The sequence below is a fragment of the Carassius carassius genome, chromosome 21 (genome assembly GCF_963082965.1).
Source record: "Carassius carassius chromosome 21, fCarCar2.1, whole genome shotgun sequence".
Lineage (NCBI taxonomy): Eukaryota > Metazoa > Chordata > Actinopteri > Cypriniformes > Cyprinidae > Carassius > Carassius carassius.
In genome coordinates this window covers 22,994,203-23,018,512 of record NC_081775.1, presented here as the reverse complement: position 1 = coordinate 23,018,512, position 24,310 = coordinate 22,994,203, and the positions used below count along the sequence as shown (strand labels likewise).

Sequence of the window (24,310 nt, the reverse complement as noted above, 5' to 3'; positions counted from 1 at the left end):
AGTAATACGTCAATAAATGGTCCGCCTAATCTCAGCGATGAACCACTGACATCTGACCCTGGGTAAGACAAAATTCATACTGAATCTCATTGAAGCGTACATTAACAATTTTCATGATATTCATTTTCATGCTCTACAAATACAGAAAACAGTATATTCAGAACCTACAGATTGTCTGTAAATATGAAATCAATCAGCTTACCACTTGTGCAAAGACCTTCAGGAATATGATTTGCACCAGAATAATGCAACTGGTTAAAATGTATCAGCATTTGATTTAAAAATACAAAATCAAGTTAGAATATAAAAATACTCTTGAGACTCATTGTACCTGTAGTCATCATTAGCAACAATTGTTCTATACTCATTGATCAGTTTGATTCAGCACGGTGGTTTTTTTCAGTATTCAGAGGGATGTTTCGATCCAGATTCAGTCCAGATGTGGAGTTTGTGAGCAGGTTCAGACAGATGCAGTCTCTATCACCTGTGGACACAGTTTCTGCAGACACTGTATCAACCATTACTGGGACCAAACCAGAACATCAGAAGACTTTGACTGTCCTCAATGTAGAAAGAGATCAAGAACACGTCCTGTTCTAAAATCACACGAACACATGGAGGAATCTAGTTCTGCTGGTTCTGCTCACCGCTGCACACAATCAGACCTGCTGGAAGAGACTGAAGATCATCAGCAAGATTCGTATCGATCAGTGGTTGATGCTCTGCAGAGAGTGAAAGTCAAACACAAAACCAACATGAAAAACAAGTATGAGAGTTTATTTGAGGGAATCAAAGTACAAGAGAATCAAACCCTCCTGAAGAGCATTTACACACAGCTGTACATCATAGAGGGAGAGAGTGAAGGAGTGAATGAAGAACATGAGGTTTTACACATGGAAAAAAAGCCCCAAATACAACACTTACAAGAAACTCCAATCTACTGCAATGACATCTTTAAAACATTACCTGAAGAACAATATCAAAGAGAGAAAATCAAGAGTGTTCTTACTAAAGGCATCGCTGGAATTGGGAAAACAGTCTCTGTGCAGAAGTTCATTCTGGATTGGGCCGAGGGAACGGCCAATCAGGACATAGATTTCATGTTTGTGCTTCCATTTCGAGAGCTCAACTTGATCGGACCTGATCGCTACAGTCTTCACAAACTTCTGCTGGACTTTCATCCTGAACTTCAAGATCTGAACTCAAAGATTTATGATGCGTGTAAAGTTGTGTTCATCTTTGATGGTCTGGATGAAAGCAGAATGACGCTGACATTTTCAGATGACGGTGAGAAAGTTTGTGATGTGACTGAGACTTCATCAGTGTCTGTGTTGATGTCAAACCTCATGAAAGGTAATCTGCTTCCCTCTGCTTTCATCTGGATCACCTCCAGACCAGCAGCAGCCAATCGGATCCCCTCCAAATACATCCAGCGTGTGACAGAAATCCAGGGATTCAATGATGCTCAGAAGGAAGAATATTTCAGGAAGAGAATCAGTGATGAGCATCAAGCCAGCAGAATCATCTCACACATTAGAAGAGCGAGAAGCCTCCACATCATGTGTCACATACCAATTTTCTGTTGGATCTCATCCACTGTGCTTGAAAACATCCTTAAACAAGACAATGAGAGAGCAGAAATCCCTCAAACTCTGAGTGAAATGTACATCCACTTCCTGCTGATTCAGATGAAGATGAAGAATCAGAAGTATGACCCAGAGAGAGATCCAGAGCAACTCCTGCAGTTCAACAGAGAGGTGATTGTGAAACTGGCTGAAGTAGCTTTCAAACAGCTGATGAAGGGCAATGTGATGTTCTATGAGGAGGACCTGAGAGATTGTGGGATAGAAGTCACTGACATTGCCTCGCTGTATTCTGGCATCTGCACTCAGATCTTTAAAGAGGAATCTGTTATTCATCAGAGTAAAATATACTGCTTCATACATCTCAGCTTTCAGGAGTTCCTCGCTGCTCTCTATGTGTTTTACTATTACAACAGCCTAGGCACTTCACAGTTTTTTGATGTAAATTATACTGTACTGAAAGGTGCAGTGGATAAATCTCTTCAGAGTGAAACTGGTCATCTGGATCTTTTCCTGCGATTTTTGCTGGGCATCTCACTGGATTCAAATCAGGAACTCTTAAAGGATCTACTGACACACACAGTGGACACCTCAGAGAGCATCAGAGGAACTATTACATATTTAAAAGACAAGATCAAAGATGGTCGGGATTTCTCCACTGAACGATCCATTAATCTGTTTCTGTGTCTGCTTGAAGTGAATGACCAGACTCTGTACAGAGAGATTGAGGAGTTTGTGAGATCAGACAAATGCTCAGAGAAGAATCTCTCTGTTGCTCACTGTTCAGCAATAGCCTACATGCTTCAGATGTCAGAGGAAGTGATGGATGAGTTTGATCTAAAGAAATACAACACAACAGAGGAGGGCAGAAGAAGACTCATACCAGCTGTAAACAACTGCACTAGAGCTCTGTGAGTAGAGCTTATTAAAATTCAGTTTTAAGCAATATCAAGAGTTAGACTAATGTGACTGTATCACAAAGCAATACAGAGATTAAGAGTTTGGTGTAGAGTGAGAGGAGGGACAAAAATGGAAATGTGTAATACCTGACAACTTTTCCAAGTGGACAGTTTTCACATCTATATACAAGACATTTAGTGACTGATTAATATGCCAATTTAATATGAAATGTGTTGAGTAACATGATAACTTTCATGATAAGTTCCACACTGCTTACACACACTGTAAGTCCCTCTCTTACATGTAACAAATTTTTTTTGAGATTGTATATATATATATATATTTCAGACAGGAACCACTTTGGCAAGTTTACATGAGTTTATTGAACACAATTTATCTTTGGCAGTATGGTTCCTCATGGGGGTTCTTGCTCCCAGAATAATTTAACATACAAGAGCTTTAACACTAACATATATATATATATATATATATATATATATATATATACATATATATGGGGTTGAACGACTAGAGTCGAAGTCGACTAGTCGCTGAGGACGTCATTAATGAGCATAAGCTTGGAGCATGGTTATTGCTCCTATAACAGCTCATTTTGATCAGTTCTTTTGTCTTTGGGTCATTATTTCTCACAGATTTCTGCTCATTTTTAAATCAGATACAGATAAAGTAGCACAGTAAAGATTACATTCATATGAATGTATTAGTGAGAGCGATTGTGTATGTGAATTAATTCCTGCCAGCTTCTCTCTACTGGTGAAGCTGTGGGATTTAGTTATTAAGGAATAAATGATAGAACTTTTCCGTTTCTAAGATATTTTATTGAGAAATCACAGAACAGCGTTGACAGTACTTTTCCACGCTGAATGATTGTCACGAGTGTGAGCGATCTGCGCGTGACGTACGAGCTACTGTCTGTAGTCTATGTGTGTGCGCACGTTACAGTGCAATAGCGCATTAGGTTAGAACAGCAATTAACTTACCTATACAATAAGCTGTTTAGAATGTGCGTTCTCCCGTTCAATTTCGAGCATCCAGTAATATAATCACACATGCATCTGGAGTGCTTTCATAGTATGTATGTATTTGTTATTTTAATTGTTTGGAAATGGAGTGTAAATGTGGAAGTCCTTCAAAGATTTATCCTGTTGCGCCCTCTATAGGACCGGTGACTAGTCGACGTCAAGCTTAAAGTGTCATGGCAGACCATTGAAGTTGACTAGTTGACTAATCGATTAGTCGGTGCAACCCCTAATATATATATATATATATTAGGGGTGTAACGGTACGCAAAAATCACAGTTCGGTACGTACCTCGGTTTTAAAGTCACGGTTCGGTTAATTTTCGGAAAAGTAAGGGAAAGAAATGCAAACATTAAACTGCAGGTTGTTTATTACTATAAACTTTTTTTTTACAATTTGTTTACACTTTTCTTAAATACTTTTTAATAAAATATATATAAAATAAAAAAAGAATATGAAATAAAATACTGCTGCAAAGTTCTGCACTAAATAAAATACTCTCAGTCTCAAACCAATATCATATAACAAAATATAATGAAAAACATAAATAAATAACTATGATTACAGTGCAGCATTACCAATCCCAGCTTATAGGCCTGCTCATATTTAATATATATATATATATATATATATATATATATATATATATATAACTTTTCCAAAGTGTAAAGTGCGGCGTCAACAGTTTCAGTTTTTAGACCTGTTCAGATTTAGGCCGGTGACACACTGGCATATTGCACCTGTCAAAAGTATTGACGGCAAAATAGACTATGTTTGACAGGTGCAATATTTGAAAATCGATAATTATTAATTTATTTTTCAAATTACATTTATATCTGAATATACCTGTAGACTTTTAAACATCAAAGTGTTATGAATTAATATGTATTTGTGTACAAAATGACATATAAACATATTTTCCTATTCTATTTTGCCTGGAAACGCTTCCAACATGCTTGCGTGTTGCGTGAAATATAGGGGTCGGTTCTATTTCTAGCATGCAAGCGTGTTCCACGCAGGCACTCTGCAAGCTCTAACATGGGAGCCGAATTAAAAACGGACACGCAGCTAGCCGAGACGCTGGCGCCACGCATCCAGTGTGTCGCCGGCCTTGCTGCAGGGCGGGATTTGCGCTGAACGCGGAGTCTTCCGCCACTTAATATGTTCGTTTGGAAACACGAAAATGAACCAAAATATTACATTCAGTCATTCGGTACACACATGCACCGTACCGAAAGCCCTCTACCGAAACGGTCCGGTATGAATACACGTACCGTTACACCCCTAATATATATATATATATATATATATATATATATACACATACATATATGTTCAGATCTGTTGAGAAATTAGATAAAGTCTGCAAATCAAATTAACTATCATGTTTTATGTATTTTTTTATAGTCTTGCTGACAGTAAACTTACTCGTCAGTGTTGTGAAACCATCGCTTCAGCTCTCCAATCATCCAACTCTCCACTGAGAGAACTGAATTTGAGTAACAATGACCTGGAGGATTCAGGAGTGAAGCTGATCTCTGATGCTCTCAAGAGTCACGACTGTCAGCTGCACATACTGAGGTATTTGTCTCTATATACTGACTTATCAAAGTACTCAGTGAACCGTATATAAATATGTTCATTTCCTTTAGGCTGTCAGGTTGTATGGTGAGTGATGAAGGATGTGGTTATTTGGCTACAGCTCTGAGTTCAAACCCGTCACACCTGAGAGAGCTGGATCTGAGCTACAATAATCCACAACACTCAGGAGTTCAGCTGATCTCTTATCTAAATGATCCAAACTACACACTGGAGACAGTCAAGTATGTAAAACTTAATTTAGGGTTTTATTAAGGGATTTCTAACATTAGGATCCCTAATCAAATTCAGTAAAACTGTGTAAAAATCTTCCTCCTTTATTTTTAGGAAACTATGAACTAAAAATTTAATTTTAGTTTTTTTATGTTTTGTGTCAAGTAACTTTTTTTTTTTTTTACATTTCTGTATAAGATATTTTTCCCTATTTTGGACTTCATTAATATGGCTGTAAATCACTAATGGGCAAGAGAGTTAAAAATAATTTGTGTGTCACTGTAGTTTGGATCATGGAGGAGAGAGCAGGATTACACCAGGACTACGAAAATGTAAGTTTTTAAACACATAGACATACTGTACATAGACATATCCTCACTTACCAATTTTTGTCAACCGGGTCATTGTCAAAAAATATAAAAATCTATATATTTAGTTTTGTTTCTTGTTATTTATTACTTCTTCAGTGGAGATATATATATATTATCTTATATTTTATATTTTATATTTTATAAAAAATATTTTATATTTAATATATTATATTTTAATATAATATATTTTATTATCTTTTTTTGTTGTTAGACACCTGTGATTTCACACTGGATCCAAACACAGCATACCCTCAACTTGTTCTATCTGAGGGGAACAGAAAGGTCACACGTGTGAAAGAGTCCCAGCCGTATCCTGATCATCCAGATCGATTTGATTACTATTGTAATGTTTTGTGTAGAGAGAGTCTGATTGGACGCTGTTACTGGGAAGTTGAATGGAACGGACAAGGAGCTCGTACTTCAGTGGTTTATAAAGGAATCAGGAGGAAAGGCATGAGCAAGGACTGCTGGTTTGACTACAGTGAAAATTCCTGGAGTCTGACCATCACTCCTAAAAGATTCACTGCCTGTCACAATAGTAATAAAACAGACATTCCTGCTCCATCACCTCTCTCTAATAGAGTAGGAGTGTATGTGGACTGTCCAGCCGGCACTTTATCCTTCTACAGTGTCTCTGACACGCACACACTCACACACTTACACACATTCAACACAACATTCACTGAACCACTGTATGCTGGACTTATGATTTATCCAGACTCATATGTGATGTTGCTGTGATCCCCTTAAACATAACTGTTTTTATGGTTGCCAACTTTGCCACTATAAATATGGGATAAAAGTTTTTGTAGCAACCCTCCGGTTGTTACAAGCCTGTGTAAATTTCTTTGTTTTGCTGAACACAAATGAAGATATTTTAATGAAGGTTTTTAACCAAGCCATTTTTTGTCACCATTGACTTCCATAGTATTTTTATGTCCTGCTATGGGATTCAATGGTAATCCAAAATGACTTGGATACAAACTTTCATTAAAATATCTTAATTTGTGTTCAGCACAAGAAAAAAAGAAATTTACACACGCTTTAACCGGAGGGTGAGCAAATGACGACAATATTTTCAATTTGGGGTGAACTAATTATTTAAATGAGCTATTAAAGAAGAGTTTATTCACTTTTATGGTGTTGACTTATGTAATTGTATATGTTCTCTAATTGACTGTAATCAAGAAGTGGGTGGAGTAATATACACAGGTGTGCAATCACTAATAAAAAGGCAGCTGCTCTCTTGTGCGGGAGTGCAGGCTAAACGCCAGATAATGTCTGAGTTGTGAGTCTTTTAATCCTTCGTCATGTAATACCAGTTACCTAGCTCTAATTGAGATGGCAGCGCCAACAGGTTATGGGCCCAGTAAAGAGTTTGGGAACCGATGCAATCGTTTATGTTTCGACAGGAGAGGAAAAGAATTACGAACTGTGGGAAACAAAGTTCCTGGCACATTTGCGTCTTCTGGGTTTGAAATCCATCATATTGGGTGAAGCCTCGGCCGTGAATGATGAGGGTGCGGAGGTGGTGGACGACAGTAAAAATGAAGAGGCATATGCAGTTCTGATCCAATTATTAGATGACAAGAGTATGTCGCTTGTGATGAGAGAGGCTGCGGATGATAGCAGAAAGGCATTACAGATTTTGAGAGATCACTACGCTGGTAAGGGGAAGCCACATGTGATAAGTTTGTATACGGAGTTTACATCTCTTCAGAAAGGTGTAAATGAAACCGTTACAGATTACATTATTAGTTCAGAGACTGTAGTTACAGCATTGCGGAATGCGGGAGAGACTTTGAGCGATGATTTATTGACTGCCATGATTCTAAAGGGTTTGCCCGATACTTTCAAACCATTTTCTATTTTTATTACGCAGAGTGATGAAAAACGAACATTTGCTGACTTTAAAGTAAAACTGAGGAGCTATGAAAGCACAGAGAAGTTCGGCGTTGCTAGTTCGGGAGAGGACAGCATAATGAAAATTAAAGGAAGGGACAATTGGTGTATGAGACTCACCTGTTACAATTGCGGCCATAAGGGTCACAAAGCCGGGGAGTTCATGGTGGTTGCTGGGGAGCGCGGGGAACGGAGACAATGGTGTAGTTTCTGTAAAAGCACCTCACATATAGACGTGCACTGTCGTCGAAGAAAGCAGGATAAAGTGAAGCAAACGGTGGACGAAGAGGAGGATCACACATTTGCGTTTATGGTGGAGCAGGTGAATAAAGTCCTGGATGGTGGAGTGGAAATGAAAGGTCTCATGGTGGATTCTGGAGCTACTAAACATATCGTTACGGACATTGAGAAGTTCGTGGATTTCGATTTAAGTTTCAAGCCACAGAGCCACATTCTGGACCTGGCTGATGGAAAACGAGCCAGTGGAATCGTGTTGAAGAAGGGTACCGCTAAAATGCGTTTGAGAAATAGCAATGGTCGCATTGTGGACATGATGTTGATGGAGGCACTTTATGTGCCATTATTTTCTCAAGACATATTTTCTGTCAAAGCAGCAATTTCACACGGAGCAACAGTAATCTTCAAAGAGGGACAGAACCGACTCATTCACAAAAATGGTACAACTTTTGATATTCATATGTATGACAGACTGTTTTATTTGAGTACTGTTGCTAATGAGATTGATGAGTATAATGTGTGCTATGATATTCAGACATGGCATGAAATACTGGGTCATTGTAATTATGATGATGTGTTAAAGTTGGAGAATGTTACAGAAGGGATGAAAATTAGAGGTAAAATTGACAGATCCAATTTGAAATGTGAAGTGTGTGTAAACGGCAAATTTGCTCAGAACAGAAATGGAGATCTAGATGAGAAAGCAAAAGATGTATTTGCACTTGTTCATGCAGATCTGGCTGGTCCTATAGAACCAGCAGGAAAAGATGGTTTCAGATTTGCCTTAGCATTCACAGATGACTATTCAGGAGCTGTGTTTACCTGTTTTTTGAAGAACAAAAGTGACACTCCCGTAGCCACTGACAAATTCATTGCTGATGTTGCACCGTATGCTAAGATTACATGTATAAGATCAGATAATGGAACAGAATTTACATCTTCCGTATTTCAGTCATTGCTCAGCAAGAATGCTATTAGACATGAAACCTCAGCTCCTTATTCACCCCATCAAAATGGGACAGCTGAAAGAGCTTGGAGGACTTTGTTTGAAATGGCAAGATGTATGCTAATTAAGAGTAAATTACCAAAGGAGTTGTGGACATATGCGGTACAAACCGCTGCTATAATTAGAAACAGATGTTATAATAGATGTCTGGGACAAACTCCATACTACCTGATAACTGGAAAGAAGCCTGATCTATCCAAAATGAGAGTGTTTGGGTTAGAGTGTTATGCATACAAGTATGACAAGAAAAAGTTGGATGCACGATGTGAAAAGGGTATATTTGTTGGTTATGACAAAAATAGCCCTGCTTCTCTTGTTTTCTATCCAGACACAGGGAAAGTACTTAAGAGTAGACTGGTGAAGTTTGTCACAAAAAGTACAAATGAAAGGGATACTCAGACAGTGGAGGATGTGGATGAATATATGGAATACCGGAAGGAGGTTGAAACCTTAGTACCAAAACTAGACAGGACTAAGGTAATTCCCCAAGAAATGAAAGTAGAAGGTGAAGTCAGTACAAAGGGTGAAAAAGAGAGTGATCTAGGTACTAGATATCCAAAAAGAGAAAGAAGACCCCCTCAGTAATTTGCAGACTATGATTATGTAGTTAAAGATGATGCAGATCAGCCATTGACTATTGACTATTGCTATAGTGTTGCATGTGATGCTCCCCGGACACTGAAGGAAGCCTTGGGCTCTTTAAAATCAGAGCAGTGGGTTGAAGCTATGGAGGATGAGATGAACTCTCTGAAAGAGAATAATACTTTCACATTAACAACCCTACCAGAAGGTAAACAGGCAGTAGGGGGAAGATGGGTTTATGCTATAAAGGAAAATCCTGATGGGAGAGTATATAAAGCCAGGTACGTGGCAAAGGGTTATAGTCAAGTTGCAGGTATTGATTATAATGAGACATTTTCACCTACTGCCGATATAACTTCAGTGCGTGTTTTGATGCAGCTTGCAGCACAATATGATTTGAATTTACATCAGATGGATGTTAAAACTGCATATCTGCATGCTCCTATAGATTGTGAAATTTATATGAAGCAACCTGAAGGATTTGAAGTTGAGTCAAAAACAGGAGAAGAATTGGTATGTAAGCTCAATAAATCACTGTATAGTCTGAAACAATCAGGACGAAATTGGAACAAGATGTTGCATGATTTCTTAATTGAAAATGATTTTTTTTTTCAAAATTCAGCAGATTGTGTTTACAGTAAACAAACTGACAAAGAAAGAGTCATACTGATTATTTGGGTTGATGATCTTCTCATTGCAGCGAGTAATGATCAAATACTCAGAGATATGAAGGAAATGTTGGGAATTAAATTCAAAGTTAAAGATCTGGGAAAACTTCAACATTTCTTAGGCATTGACTTTACGCAAGAACATGGTAAAGTAAAAATGAATCAGGAAAGATACATTTTAAAAATTTTGGAGAGATTTGATATGACTCACTGCAAACCAAGATCAACCCCATGTGAAATCAAAGTAAAATTTGACAATGATGGAGAACCTGTTGACCTAAAGAGGTATCGAGAAGTGATTGGCAGTTTAATCTATATGATGACAAGTACTCGCTCCGATTTGAGCTTCATTGTTAGTAAATTGTCACAATATCTAAGGGCACCAAAAGAACAACATTGGGTGGCTGCTAAACATGTGTTGAGGTATTTGAAAGGTACAGCAGACTTGGAATTATGTTATAATAGAAGTGATGTAAATCTTGAACTAGTGGCTTATAGCGATGCAGACTGGGCAGCAGACTTGAATGACAGGCATAGTATTACTGGATACTGTTTCAGTTTGTCTAAGAATGGGCCTGTTGTTTCTTGGAAGTCTAAGAAACAACAAACTGTTGCTTTATCCACATGTGAGGCCGAATTTATGGCTTTATCAGCTACTGCGCAAGAAAGCTTGTATCTGACCAATGTAATCAATGGAATGCACAATGTACTTGAATATGCACCAGTGACTATTTTTGAGGACAATCAGGGTGCTATTGCACTTACAAAGAATCCGGTGTGTCGACAAAGGAGTAAGCATATTGACATAAGGTATCATTTTGTCCAATCTGTACTGAATGATGGCAAAATAATTATTCATTATTGTCCTACAGTTGATATGGTGGCAGACATTTTAACAAAATCTGTGTCTAAAGCTAAAATGGATAAATTTATGTGTTTTTTATTTGGAGTACGAAGAATTATCTAAATGCATGTATGTGTTATATTCTGTCAATTTAAGAACAAGTGGGGGTGTTGACTTATGTAATTGTATATGTTCTCTAATTGACTGTAATCAAGAAGTGGGTGGAGTAATATACACAGGTGTGCAATCACTAATAAAAGGGCAGCTATTATCTTGTGCGGGAGTGCAGGCTAAAGGCCAGATAATGTCTGAGTTGTGAGTCTTTTAATCCTTTGTCATGTAATACCGGTTACCTAGCTCTAATTGAGATGGCAGCGCCAACATATGGAATCGATTCTCTGTTAAATTCTCAGAACAACAAGAGACTCATAAAACATAAAAAATCTTAGCTAACAACAAGGTATAGTCACTTTTTCCAACAAAGTAGTCAATTTGATGAGGATCAGATGATGTTATATGAGAAATGAATGCAGAAAACAAACATATTTTTAAAGAGGAAATCAACAGTTGCAATGCTCTGATCTTAAATGCAATACCCTAATCTTTAATGGATTTATGATTTGTTATGTACCTTGTCCTACACATTCTTTTCATCTGCTCTGGACTCTGGACTTGCTTTCTTGTAAATTTTCTCTTCTTCTAATACAGTAATTTACTGAAAAACATAGTTTGCAATTTCATCAGCAGAAGTCAGCTTTAATACTCGTGGTGGAGTTTTTAGGCCGCTCTGCTTACATTACAGAAAAAACAGTCATTATACCTAACAGAGGATGATAACTGCCTCAATACACCAGTCAGCCAAATTCTGAGTAGAATTACAGCATAAAACAAGATTCTTTAATATCTCATAAGCGCATATACAGTTACACATTTCACTCTTGCCATAATTTGATTAATAGTTTAATGCTTTACACTCATGTTAAAAAGTTTAAAAAGATAAATAAAATATGTTCTTTCTGTAGTGGATAAACGGTGTTCAAGATGAAATTAACACTGAGATCTGATATTTTATTCTTGCAAAAATTTCGATCAAAGCACTTCTGCAGGAGAAAGACCCAGCTAAGCATAAGTACACATTCTTCACACCCCTACAAAAGATGTGATAAAGTTTCGATCAGGCCTAAAACAACAGGAAACGTCTGACAGGACAGACAGTTCTGCATCCAGGAAGTTTTAATTACTAAACACTAAAGTTTAAATTCGTATTACCCTCAGGGAGAGAAAACAGCTTAGGAGGGAAATACAAATAAAAAACAATCAATATCTGTTTACTATATTATAATCTATCACACCTTTATTATTTTTAACAGATAAGTATTTGATTTCTTAAAACTGCATTAAGCATAGGCTACCACATCTTGCGCATCTGGTGGGGTTGTGTCTAGAAGTGTTACAGACAAAATCTCGCGACTTTCGCGCTTTGGACAGGTGGTGGCAACAGCTGGGTTGAGAGTGGAGTACGCATGGTAGGAAACTAAGCTGATTCCGGAAGCGATCCGGAAATGGAAGAGGAAGTGTCAGGCGTGGGAAATGGAGGTAATGAATGGAAGGTAGTTGAAAATCGAAAAAGGAAACCAAACTGGGGACAGAATTCGGATTCTGATAGTGATAAGGGAAGACATCAGTTAAGGAGAAGAAAGGAGGAATATAAGGTAATGATACAATTCGTATCTGAATCTGAATCTGCAATTAATCCGCTGAAATTAACTAAAGCAATTAATGACGAGATAGGGCCGATTGATAATGCAAAAATGATGAGGGGTGGTAAGTTGTTATTATTTTGTAAAGATAACAAGCAACAGAAAAAGGCATTAGGAATGAAAATGTTGCTGGGGAAAAAAGTGAAAAGTTCAATTCCAGAAGAGAAAAATTGGGTAAGAGGAGTAATAACAGGAATCCCGACTGACATGACAACAGAAAGAATCAAAAAGAATATCTCTGGAGCAGAAGTGAAGGAAGTTAGAAGACTTCAGTATGTCAAAGACAAAGAAAAGAAGGACAGTTTATCTGTGATGATACATTTTGATGAGGATAAATTACCTGAAAGGGTATATTTAGGATACATGAGTTATATGGTTAGACCATATGTACCTCCCCCATTAAGATGTTTTCTAAATGTCAAAGATTTGGCCATGTTGCGGCAGTTTGTAGAGGGAAGCAAAGATGTGCAAGATGCGGAGGAGAGCACGATTACGGTAAATGAGAACAAGGAGTAAATCTCAAATGTTGTAACTGTGGGGGAGATCACAGCGCAGGATATGGAGGATGTGAAGCGAGACAAAAAGTCCTGAAAGTTCAAAATGTAAGAGTGGAAGAGGGATTAACATATGCTGAGGCCCTGAAGAAAGTGGAACAGGAAACAGAGACCAAAGAAATTAGGAAAGCTGCACCTCAGGTAATGAACAAAGGCATAGAAGAGAACGAGAAGGATCCAATGAAGATTGATAAAGTGTCTTTTGTAGCATTTATAGTTGAAGTGGTAAATTGCTCCGCGCAAACGGAAAGTCGGACAGCGAGAATTAAAATAATAGTGAGATCAGCAGAAAAGTATTTGGAGATAGAGGGAATCAATGTGGAGATGATCAATGAAAAACTAAAAATACAGGTAGGAAACACCCAGACAGCATGTGGTGGAGGTTTGTAATGGTTTTAATAATATTACCAGAGGTGGGTAGTAACGAGTTACATTTACTTCGTTACATTTACTTGAGTAATTTTTTGGGGTAACTAATACTTTTCGGAGTATATTTAAAGATGGGTACTTTATACTCTTACTTGAGTAAATTTTTGGGGGGAAATCTGTACTTTTACTTCGTTACTGTGCGCGACGCTCCTCTCGTTACTTTATCTTAATGCAATAAATGTTATAACTGCTTCAGTTTATTCCAAATGCGCCGTCTACTTTTCTCTGGGCAATGAGCGATGCCCATTCGCGAATGATTCATTCTTTTGAGTCAATTCTGTTCAAAGGCTTGATCAAACCAATTGGCAAACGAGTGAATTGGTTCATGAATCAGTTTGAGTGAGTCGCTCAGTTCCCTGCCGCACGCGCTGAGCGTCTGAAGTGGTTCACTCGGAGTTGTAACGTTTAACATCAGCAGCGTTGAAAACGTGGCTATGGAACTGCACTGAATTGAAAGCAGATTTGCAAAGGCTATTATTTGCTAGCGATGGAGATCCTTATTAGATGAACACCGCGTGTGCTGTCTACTGTTTAACAGGTAATAACTTGGGCCAGGCACGTGAACACATAGACATGAAAGGGGGCTTGAGCACCTGTCCTTTTTATTCCTGGAGAGAAAGTGCCCTTTTTTCGGGGATGCTTTTTTTTTTATTTTTTGAAAAAATAATATATATTTCTGTTTGCACACAGCTTCCCTGTCAAAAAACTATATTTATTGAAATATAGTATCTAAATATCAGGTCAGGAGTTCTGAAGCGCTCCCTCTCCCTCTCCCCCGATTGTTAAACCCGATTGTATTGCTTCCGCTAAATAAATAGTCCGCTCCGTCTCTACGGTTAGAATCCTGTGAGTCCATAGCAACGCTCTGTTTTTCATGGCAACGGTCTGTTATAGGCCTACTCTGCACAGCGGTCCGTTGGTTATAACAGACCGCATTCTACATTGGAATTCAACCAAGCCATGTAATAAAATAAGTTAATAAAATATGCATATATCACCACCAGGTGATATGCTTTAGTTATTTTGTTTATCCTATTTACCTGCATTTCCCTGTCAATTAGATGCAAATGTGCGCATTTTAACTAGTTGACGCCTAATTTGCATACAGAACGTCCCCAGTTATTAACATCAAGAGCCTTTCCCCCTGAAATTTAGAAATCTAAATTGTTGAATTTAGAAGAAATCTACAGATGCAAACAGATGGAGGATACACTCTAAAAAATGTAGTAAATCTGAGTAACTGCATCTGGTACATTAATAAATAAAACTGAGTAGAAATTAGTTAACATTAAACTTTAAAAATAACAATATTTATAAATTAACTATTTAAGTAATTTAACTTTTTTTTATTTCCTCGAAACCTTTATAAAATAGTATTCCATACCACCACAAATACATACATACATGACATTGGCTTTTATTGAATTTTTACTCAATTATTTTGGTAAGTTTAATTTTAAAGTGTTATGTATTCTGATAACACCAAAATAATTAAAACGATGTAGTGCCTTGTGCAAAAATAAACAAATTATTAGTAAAACACGCCCCTCTGTTTGATGCAGTTTTTTAGGTTATTCTAAATATGAAGAGTTCAGATGAAAAATCCTCTAAGTGCAATCTGAAATTTCCTTCAATAATGATCATTTTTATCAAGCTTGTATGTTTACGTTCACTTATTTCACATTACTGGCAATGAAAATTACCTATTAATTGTCATTTAAATTACTGAACTTAAATACGAGCTTGAAAAAAAAAAGCTCATAAGAAAATTTCAGATGGCACTTAGAGGCTTTTGCATCTGTTTGAGGAAGATAAAATTATAAATTAGAGTAAAGGCTGATGAAATATATACATTTATACACACACACATACATTAAATACATTTTATCTATATATCTAAATAAAAATAGGCTCAGTATATATGACCCAAATTAACTAGTAACTAACTACTTGAGTAGATTTTTTTATCCGATACTCTTTTACTCTTACTCAAGTAACTATTCAAGACTAGTACTTTTACTTTTACTTGAGTAAATATTTCTAGAAGTACTTTTACTTTTACTTGAGTACAGTTTTTGGGTACTCTACCCACCTCTGAATATTACAATGGAACGCAAGAAGTTTGATTGCAAACGGACAGGAATTTAAGAACTTTATATCTAAACAAGAAAGATGCCCAGATATAATATGTATTCAGGAGTCTTGGTTAAAACCATGTCTTAATTTTACACTATTCGGATATATCGCAATACGTAGAGATCGACCAGGTGGAAATGGAGGGGGGATAGTAACTTTCATAAAACAAGATATAGGATACAGGATTGTTGAGATTAATGAGGAACACGAGGTAATAGTAGTTGAAATATGGGAAGGATCAGAAAGTATAAAAATAGTGAATCTTTATAATCCATGTAAGAAACTAAATATAGGAGATTTGGAAAAAATAGATGAGAACGGTAAACAAAAGATGGTATGGTGTGGAGATTTTAATTCTCATAATACTTTGTGGGGGAGTGAAAATACAGATCATAATGGATTGGTAGTGGAAGAAATGTTAGATTTAAGAGGATTAGTGTGTATAAATGATGGGTCGGGCACTAGAATAGATATTGGAAGTGGAAAGATGTCAGCTATAGATTTAACTTTGATGCCAGATAATTTAGCACGGAAAAGTACTTGGAAAGTAATAAATTACAACAATATAGGAAGCGACCATTTTCCAATATTATGTCAAATAGGTATAGATATTCAAAAAGAAAAGGTAGAGAGAATTCAAAGTTGGGCATTTAAAAAGGCAAACTGGGAGCAATTTAAGGAGATTAGTGAAGTGTATTTGGAGGGTTTTCTGGGAGAAATAGATGATGTTGATGAGTTGGATAAGAATATTTGTATAGCAATTCGGAAGGCAGCGGTAGAAGCAGTAGGAAAAAAGAAGTCTGGAAATAGAAAAAAGGTGGTTCCTTGGTGGAATGAGGAATGTAGTGAAGCAGTATATATAAGAAATAAAGCTCTTAGAAAAGTAAGAAAAAGTATTAATTTTAATGATTTTATAAACTATAAAAGAGCACAAGCAAAAGTGAGACGTGTAATAAGAATAGCTAAGAGAAAATATTGGAGGGAACTCTGTGAAAGTATTGGTGAAGATATTGAAATTAATAAAATATGGGGGATGATTAGAAAGATGAGTGGAATTCAGAGTTATAGTAGCATTCCAGTTTTAATAGATAAAGAAAAATCAGCAGTTTCAGATAAAGAAAAAGTAGAAGTATTAGCAGAAACATTTATGAAGGTGCATAGTAATGAGAATATTTCTGAGGAAATGAGAAGACACAGGAGACAACGCATTAGAGAAAATCCAAATATTTTAGAAAAAAGAGGGCATTCAGGTAGTGTAATAGAGGCAGCGTTTACAATGTATGAAATGAAGAGAGCAGTCTCAGGGGTAAGGAAAACTTCTCCAGGAAAGGATGACATTTGTGTAGAATTGATAAAAAATTTATCAGAAACATCATTAAATACAATTCTAGGATTGTTTAATAGAGTATGGGAAACAGGGAAACTTCCTTCTGAGTGGAAACATGGGGTCATAGTACCAATCGGCAAGCCAGGGAAAGATAAAGCTCAACCAAGCAGCTATAGGCCAATAGCTCTGACATCTAGTCTATGTAAGCTAATGGAGAGAATGGTAATGTCAAGGTTAGTATATTTTATTGAGAAAAAGGGGTTATTTTCACAATACCAGAGTGGTTTTAGGAAGGGGCGTAGCACTATGGATTCAGTACTTAGTCTGGAGGCAGCAATAAGGAAGGCTCAAGTAAATAAAGAGGTAGTAGTTGGAGTGTTCTTCGATATTGAGAAGGCATACGATATGTTATGGAAAGAGGGTTTGTTAATGAAACTTGATAAAATGGGAATTACCGGAAGGATGTATGATTGGATAAAGGATTTCTTATTGAATAGGACAATACAAGTTAGAATTGGGACAACATATTCACAAATATATAAAATAGACAATGGAACTCCCCAAGGTAGCGTGTGTAGTCCAATACTTTTTAACATTATGATTAATGATATATATACAAAAATTGACACAGGAATAGGGAGGTCACTGTACGCAGATGATGGTGCACTATGGAAAAAGGGAAGAAATGAAATATTTGTAGTAAAAAGTCTGGAACAAGTTAAAATTTTAAGATTTTTAGGTATGTGGATGGACTCTAAATTAACATTTGGTATTCACATTCAAAAGCTAATAGATAAATGTAAAAAGGAATAAATGTAATGAGGTGCTTAGTCGGGGTAGAGTGGGGTGCGGGTAGACAGTCTTTAAGAAGTATATATAGCTCATTAATAAGACCAGCAATAGATTATGGTAGTCTGGTATACAGCTCTGCATCAGAAACATGGCTCAAAAAGATTGAGGTAATTCAGACTCAAGCTCTAAGGATTAGCTGTGGTGCATTTAGAACATCTCAAGTACCATCTATTCAAGTAGAGATGGGAGAAATGCCATTGGAAGTTCGTAGAAGAAAGTTAAGGATGAGATACTGGATCAATATAAAATGACATGATGAAAGGCATCCAGTTAAAAAGGTACTGGAAAACTGTTGGGAGTATGAGTATGGGAATATAAAGAGTTTTGGCTGGGTAGCAAATGAGGAGGCACTGGAAACAGGTATAACTGAGATAGAGGTAGCTCCATCTGTTGCAATTTCAACAGCTGCAGCAATATATATTCCTCAGTACAATATTAAAATATCAAAAAGAGCAACAGATAATATATTTGTTTTTACAACAGAACTGATAGCCATGTTATTGGCTTTACAATGGATAGAAGAAAAGCAGCCTAAGAGTAGTGTGATATGTACAGACTCACTATCAGTTTTGCAGAGTTTAGAAAGTGGAAAATCTTTAGCAAGACAAGATATTTTAAATGAAACATTACAGAAGCTATATAACATAAAGCATTTAGGTATAAAGGTGAGATATCCTGAAACAGTAAAGCACATATAACTAGATTGTATAGCATACAATAGAGAAAGACTTGAGTTAGTTCAGTCACTTAAGGATATGGGTGTAACCAATTATTCACTCAAGGAAATATTAGGAGAAGGAACAAAGTATGAAATACACGAGAAAGTATTAAAATGTATAAAGGATACAGAACTGGTAAAAAAAAGATATAGCCAAATATATATATATATATATATATATATATATATATTTTTTTTTTTTTTTTTTTTTTTACATTTAACCAAGTAGTGCTCCATACTCCAACCCAGTAGGTGGCGGAAATGCACCTTTAGTTGGTTTGCCAACCGCCATATAAACTCAACAGAAGAAGAAGAAGAAGAAGACAAAATCTCGCGAAATCTCGCCGGATGGTTGCTGTTTCGCGAGATTTTGTCGATTTTGTCCGCAGCTTAATCTCTTTGCTAGCCTTAAACCTTCTTTTAGGACGAGGGGGGAATGGAGAAGCATGTCCCAGATCCGTCGAGAGAGCCAGGAGGGCTGAGGAGTGATCCGGGATGGATAGGAAGGGAGGTGAATGCAGGAAGAGAATACGAGAACGATGTAGATGAAATGGAAGGTGATGAAGCTTCAATTATTTCTAATGGAACGAATTCAAATGATGGAGGTTGGCAGGAGGTAAGACAAAAAAAAAGAAGGAGAGCCAATGGGAACAAAGGAGATGAGGGTAATGAAAGTGAAATAAAAGTGATAATTCGATTTCAAACACTGTGTAAGTTGAATCCTTTAAAGATCAGTGAAGCTGTATACAAGATAGTAGGAGAGGTATATACAGTCAAAACTCTAAGAGATGGAAATTTGTTAATTGTTTGCAAAAACAGAGATCAACAACAATCTTTAATGAAGTGTAATACACTGCTGGGGAAGGCTGTGAAGCCGCAAATATGGGAAGAAAGAGGGAGAGCTATGGGTGTTATATCTGGAATACCAACTGATGTGACTGAAGAGGAGATTAAGGTAAATATAAGAGGAGTTCGTGTAAACAACGTCAAACGGCTGCCATACACTAGAGATGGTGTTAAAAGACCAAGCTTGTCTGTTATGTTGGCCTTAGATGAGGATAAACTACCTGAACGGATTAGAATTGGGTGTGTTAGTTATGTAGTGAGACCATACATCCCCCCACCGACAAGATGTTTTAAATGCCAACGTTTTGGTCATATTGCTGTAGCGTGTAGGGCTAAGGCCCATTGTGCTAAGTGTGGGGGGGATCATGAATATGGTAAATGTGCTGAAGGGATCAAAATTAAATGCTGTAATTGTGGGGGGGAACATAGTGCTGCGTATAAGGGGTGTGAAGCACACAAAAGAGCAGTTCAAGTCCAAAATGTGAGAGTGAAAGAAAAAATTACATATGCTGAAGCCATCAAAAAAGTTGACAGTAAAACAAGGAATAATTTAGGCACAAGGGAAGGTCTAGTACCTGTGATCCAAAATCCAGCCCAAAACATTGTTCATAAATGTTGTAAAGTAAATGAAAATACTCTGATTGTAGAAAAGAAGGCATTTATTGCATTTATGGTGGAAGTCATTAACTGCACAGCACAAACAGACAGTAGAACAGCGAGAATTAAGATCATCTTAAAAGCAGCAGAGAAGTATCTAGGTGAAGAGGGACTAACAACTGAGTCAATTAATGAAATGCTTAGAACAGAGGTATTAGAGAGTCAGTCATCAAGTGGTGGTGGATCCTGATGGGTGTATCCATTTTGTAATGGAACGCCAGGAGTTTAATCTCTAATGGACAAGAATTAAAGTCTTTTATTGAAGAGCTAACTGTTAAACCTAAAGTCATTTGTGTTCAGGAAACTTGGCTAAAACCCTCTCTTGATTTTATAATTTATGGGTACTCGGCTGTACGTAAGGATAGAAGTACTGTTACAGGGGGTGGAGTGGCTACATTCATCCAACAAGGTATTAATTTTAGGGCTATAAACAATGATGTACAGATTGAAGTGGTTATTGTTGAAATATGGGTTAATAGAACTAAAATTAAAATAGCTAATTTTTATAACCCCTGTCAAAAGTTAACAAAAGACATGCTAGAAAGTATATGGGAAAGGGGAAGTGGTAAAGTAATAATATGTGGAGATTTTAATGCACACAGCTCACTCTGGGGCAGTATAAGAACAGATGAAAATGGGAGGATTATTGAGGAATATATGGATGAGCACAATCTAGTATGTTTGAATGATGGAAGAGGAACAAGATTTGATGTAGGCAGAGGAACAGAGTCAGCTATAGATCTGACTATAGTGTCAGAACATATAGCAGGGAGAAGTCAATGGGAGGTTTTTAACGAGAATAGTTTGGGAAGTGATCATTACCCTATTTTGACAAAGATGGTTGACCAAAGTGTATATTTAGAAGATAACTGGTTCCCAAGATGGAAAATGAAAGAGGTCAACTGGGAACATTATAGTAAGGTAGCAAGTGGAAAGTTGGAGATTATGTCATATTCAGGAAATGATGTTGAAGAATTAAACTCAATGATCACTGGCATAATGTATGAATCAGCAGAGGAGACTATAGGCAAATCTATTGGGAAGAGGAAAAAGAAAATGGTTCCATGGTGGTCGGAAAAGTGTAAAGAAGCAGTTAAGGCAAGGAATAAGGCTTTTAAATTAATTAAATCAAATCACACATTCAATAAATTAATTGAATATAAAAAAGCACAGGCCAATGCTAAAAGGGTCATTCGTGAGGCAAAAAGAAAATACTGGAGAGATTTTTGTAGCAACATTGGGTCTGAAATCAAGGTTAGTGAGGTTTGGGGAATGATAAGGAAAATGGGAGGCATTAGAAGGGATTTAGCATTACCAGTAATAAGAGAAAATGACATTGAAGCAGTAACTAATGCAGAAAAGGCAGAGGTACTGGCTAGGGCATTTGTTAAGGTACATAGCACAAAAAACTTACCCAGTGAAGAATTAGAGTGGAGAGCAAAGGTGATTGAGGAAAATAAAGGCATATTGGGGAGGAAAGTCACAAATGAATGTGTAATTGACACAAATTTCTCATTATTTGAGTTGAAAAGAGCTTTAATAGGAGTTAAGAGTACTTCACCAGGGAAAGATGAGGTGTGTTACAAAATGATAGAGCAGCTATCAGATGTGGCTAAGAGTGTTGTTTTAACATTGTATAACAAGATATGGGAGCAAGGGAAGTTGCCTGGAATGTGGAAACACTCTGTGGTAGTCCCTATAGGAAAGCCTGGCAAGGATAAAACAGAGGTTAAAAGCTATAGACAAATAGCTCTTACATCCAACTTATGCAAAATTATGGAAAAAATGATTACTATAAGACTAGGATATGTAATTGAAAAAAGAGGAATGCTCTCCCCTCACCAAAGTGGTTTTCGTAGTGGGCGTACAACAATGGACCCAATTATTTGTCTAGAAAATGAAATTAGGAAAGCACAAGTAAGTAAAGAAGCTGTTTTAGTTATTTTATTTGACATTGAAAAAGCATATGACATGTTGTGGAAGGAGGGGCTTTTAATTAAGTTAAATAAGATGGGCATAGGTGGCAGGATGTTTTACTGGATTCAAGATTTTTTTAAATAACAGAACCATAGAGGTGAGAGTAGGGATGGAATTTTCAAATATATATCCAATAGAGAACGGTACTCCACAAGGAAGCGTATGTAGCCCAATGCTTTTTAATATAATGATTAATGACATTTTTAACGGAATAGATCAGAGAATGGGTAGAGCACTATATGCTGATGATGGGGCATTATGGGTGAGAGGAAGGAATATTGATAACCTGAAGGTTAAGATGCAGTCAGCAATTGTTAAGGTTGAAAAGTGGTCATGTGAGTGGGGTTTTCATCTGTCTGTAGAAAAGACACAATTTATATGTTTTTCCAAAAAAAGAACGAATCCTACTATAGAACTTAAACTGTATGGGCAACATCTTAAACAAGTTGATAGTATAAGATATTTGGGGGTATGGTTTGATGTTAAGCTAAATTTTAAAACGCACATTCAGAAAATGATAGATAAGTGCAAAAAAGGCATAAATATACTGAAGTGTTTAGCAGGGTTTAGGTGGGGAGCATCAGGCATATCCCTTAAAAGGATTTATACTGCATTGATTCGTTCTGTATTTGATTATGGAAGCATAGTTTATAGCTCAACAAATAAAACCTTAATGCAAGAACTAGACAGAGTACAGGCCAAGGCACTTCGAATATGTAGTGGTGCGTTTAGGACAACACCTATTCCATCATTACAAATAGAAGTAGGGGAAATGCCGTTAGATCTAAGGCGATTACAACTATCCATGTCTTATTGGATAAATCTGCAAGGCCATGAAGAAACACACCCTACAAAGAAGGTGTTATTAGAATGCTGGGAGTATGGGCGTCCACTATGCAGTTTTGGGTGGCATGGGAATAGTGAGGCCAAAGATATGGAAATTGACAACATTGCTTGTTGCAAAACTGTTAGCACACCAACAATCCCACCATGGATGTTTTGTTATCCCAGGGTAGATTTGGAAGCTAAGAATATAATTAAATCAGGGATATATAAAAAAGTTCAGCAATATATTGACATAAATTATGAAGACACAGTTCAGATTTTTACAGACGCATCAAAAGATCAGACTGGGAAAACAGGGGTAGCAGTACACATTTTAAAGTATAATGTAAATATTAAAAAAAGGACAACAGATCATCTGGCCATTTTTACAGCAGAAATGGTAGCAATAATTCTGGCTTTACAATGGGTGGAAGAAGTAAAACCAAATAAGGTGATTATATGTTCAGACTCAATGTCCTCACTAGAATGCATTCAGAGTGGAAAATCTATATGTAGACAGGATTTACTAGATGAAATTAATCAAATAAATTTTATAATAAGTCAACAAAGCATAAGCGTATATGGGTATATATGGGTTCCTGCACACAGGGGAGTGAAGGGTAATGAGAAGGCAGACATGCTGGCAAAGGAAGCAGTTACATCAGAACTGGTCGAACTCGATATTAAATTAAGTAGGTCAGAAATTAAAAGTATTATTAAGAATAAAATTAACAGAAAGTGGCAGGAGAGATGGGATAAGGAGGGAAAAGGCAGACATTTGTATAATATACACAAAGAGGTTACAGCTAGGAAAATCAGTGGATTGGAAAGACAGGAGGCAACATGGTTTTCCAGAATGAGGATGGGACATACAAGTTTAAATAGTGGATTGCACATAATAGGGAAACATCAGACTGGACTATGCATAAATTGTGGAGTAGTAGAAAATGTAAAACATGTACTTATAGATTGTACACAATACACCAGAGAAAGGGAGAATATGAAGAGAGCACTAGACAGAGAGTTAACCATGGGAAATTTATTGAGTGTAAACAGCACACAGTCCACAGTTAGGGCGGTTATTAATTATCTTAAAGAAAGCCAACTAGCAAGAAGAATTTAGTTATTTATCTATTTAATTTATATTATTATTCAAGGTTGAGGAGATATAAGAGTGGAAGCTGGAGGAGCTGAACACGCAGCGCCAGCTGAAGCTTTCCTTTTTTTTTTTTTTTGACATCCCTATGCGATCACACCTCAGCCCTGTAGATGGCGGTAATGCA

The 24,310-nt window shown here is 36.8% G+C and overlaps 1 protein-coding gene across 1 annotated transcript; it reads left to right on the top strand.

The window, feature by feature from the left end:
- Nucleotides 1-614: 614 nt before the first annotated feature.
- On the top strand, nucleotides 615-6,523 carry LOC132097290 (NACHT, LRR and PYD domains-containing protein 3-like). Its single transcript, XM_059502920.1, has 5 exons — nucleotides 615-2,494; nucleotides 4,932-5,105; nucleotides 5,177-5,347; nucleotides 5,622-5,668; nucleotides 5,919-6,523. Exons 1-5 carry the CDS (start codon nucleotides 615-617, stop codon nucleotides 6,446-6,448), a joined length of 2,802 nt encoding a protein of 933 aa, XP_059358903.1. The 3' UTR covers nucleotides 6,449-6,523.
- The last annotated feature ends 17,787 nt before the right edge of the window (nucleotides 6,524-24,310 follow it).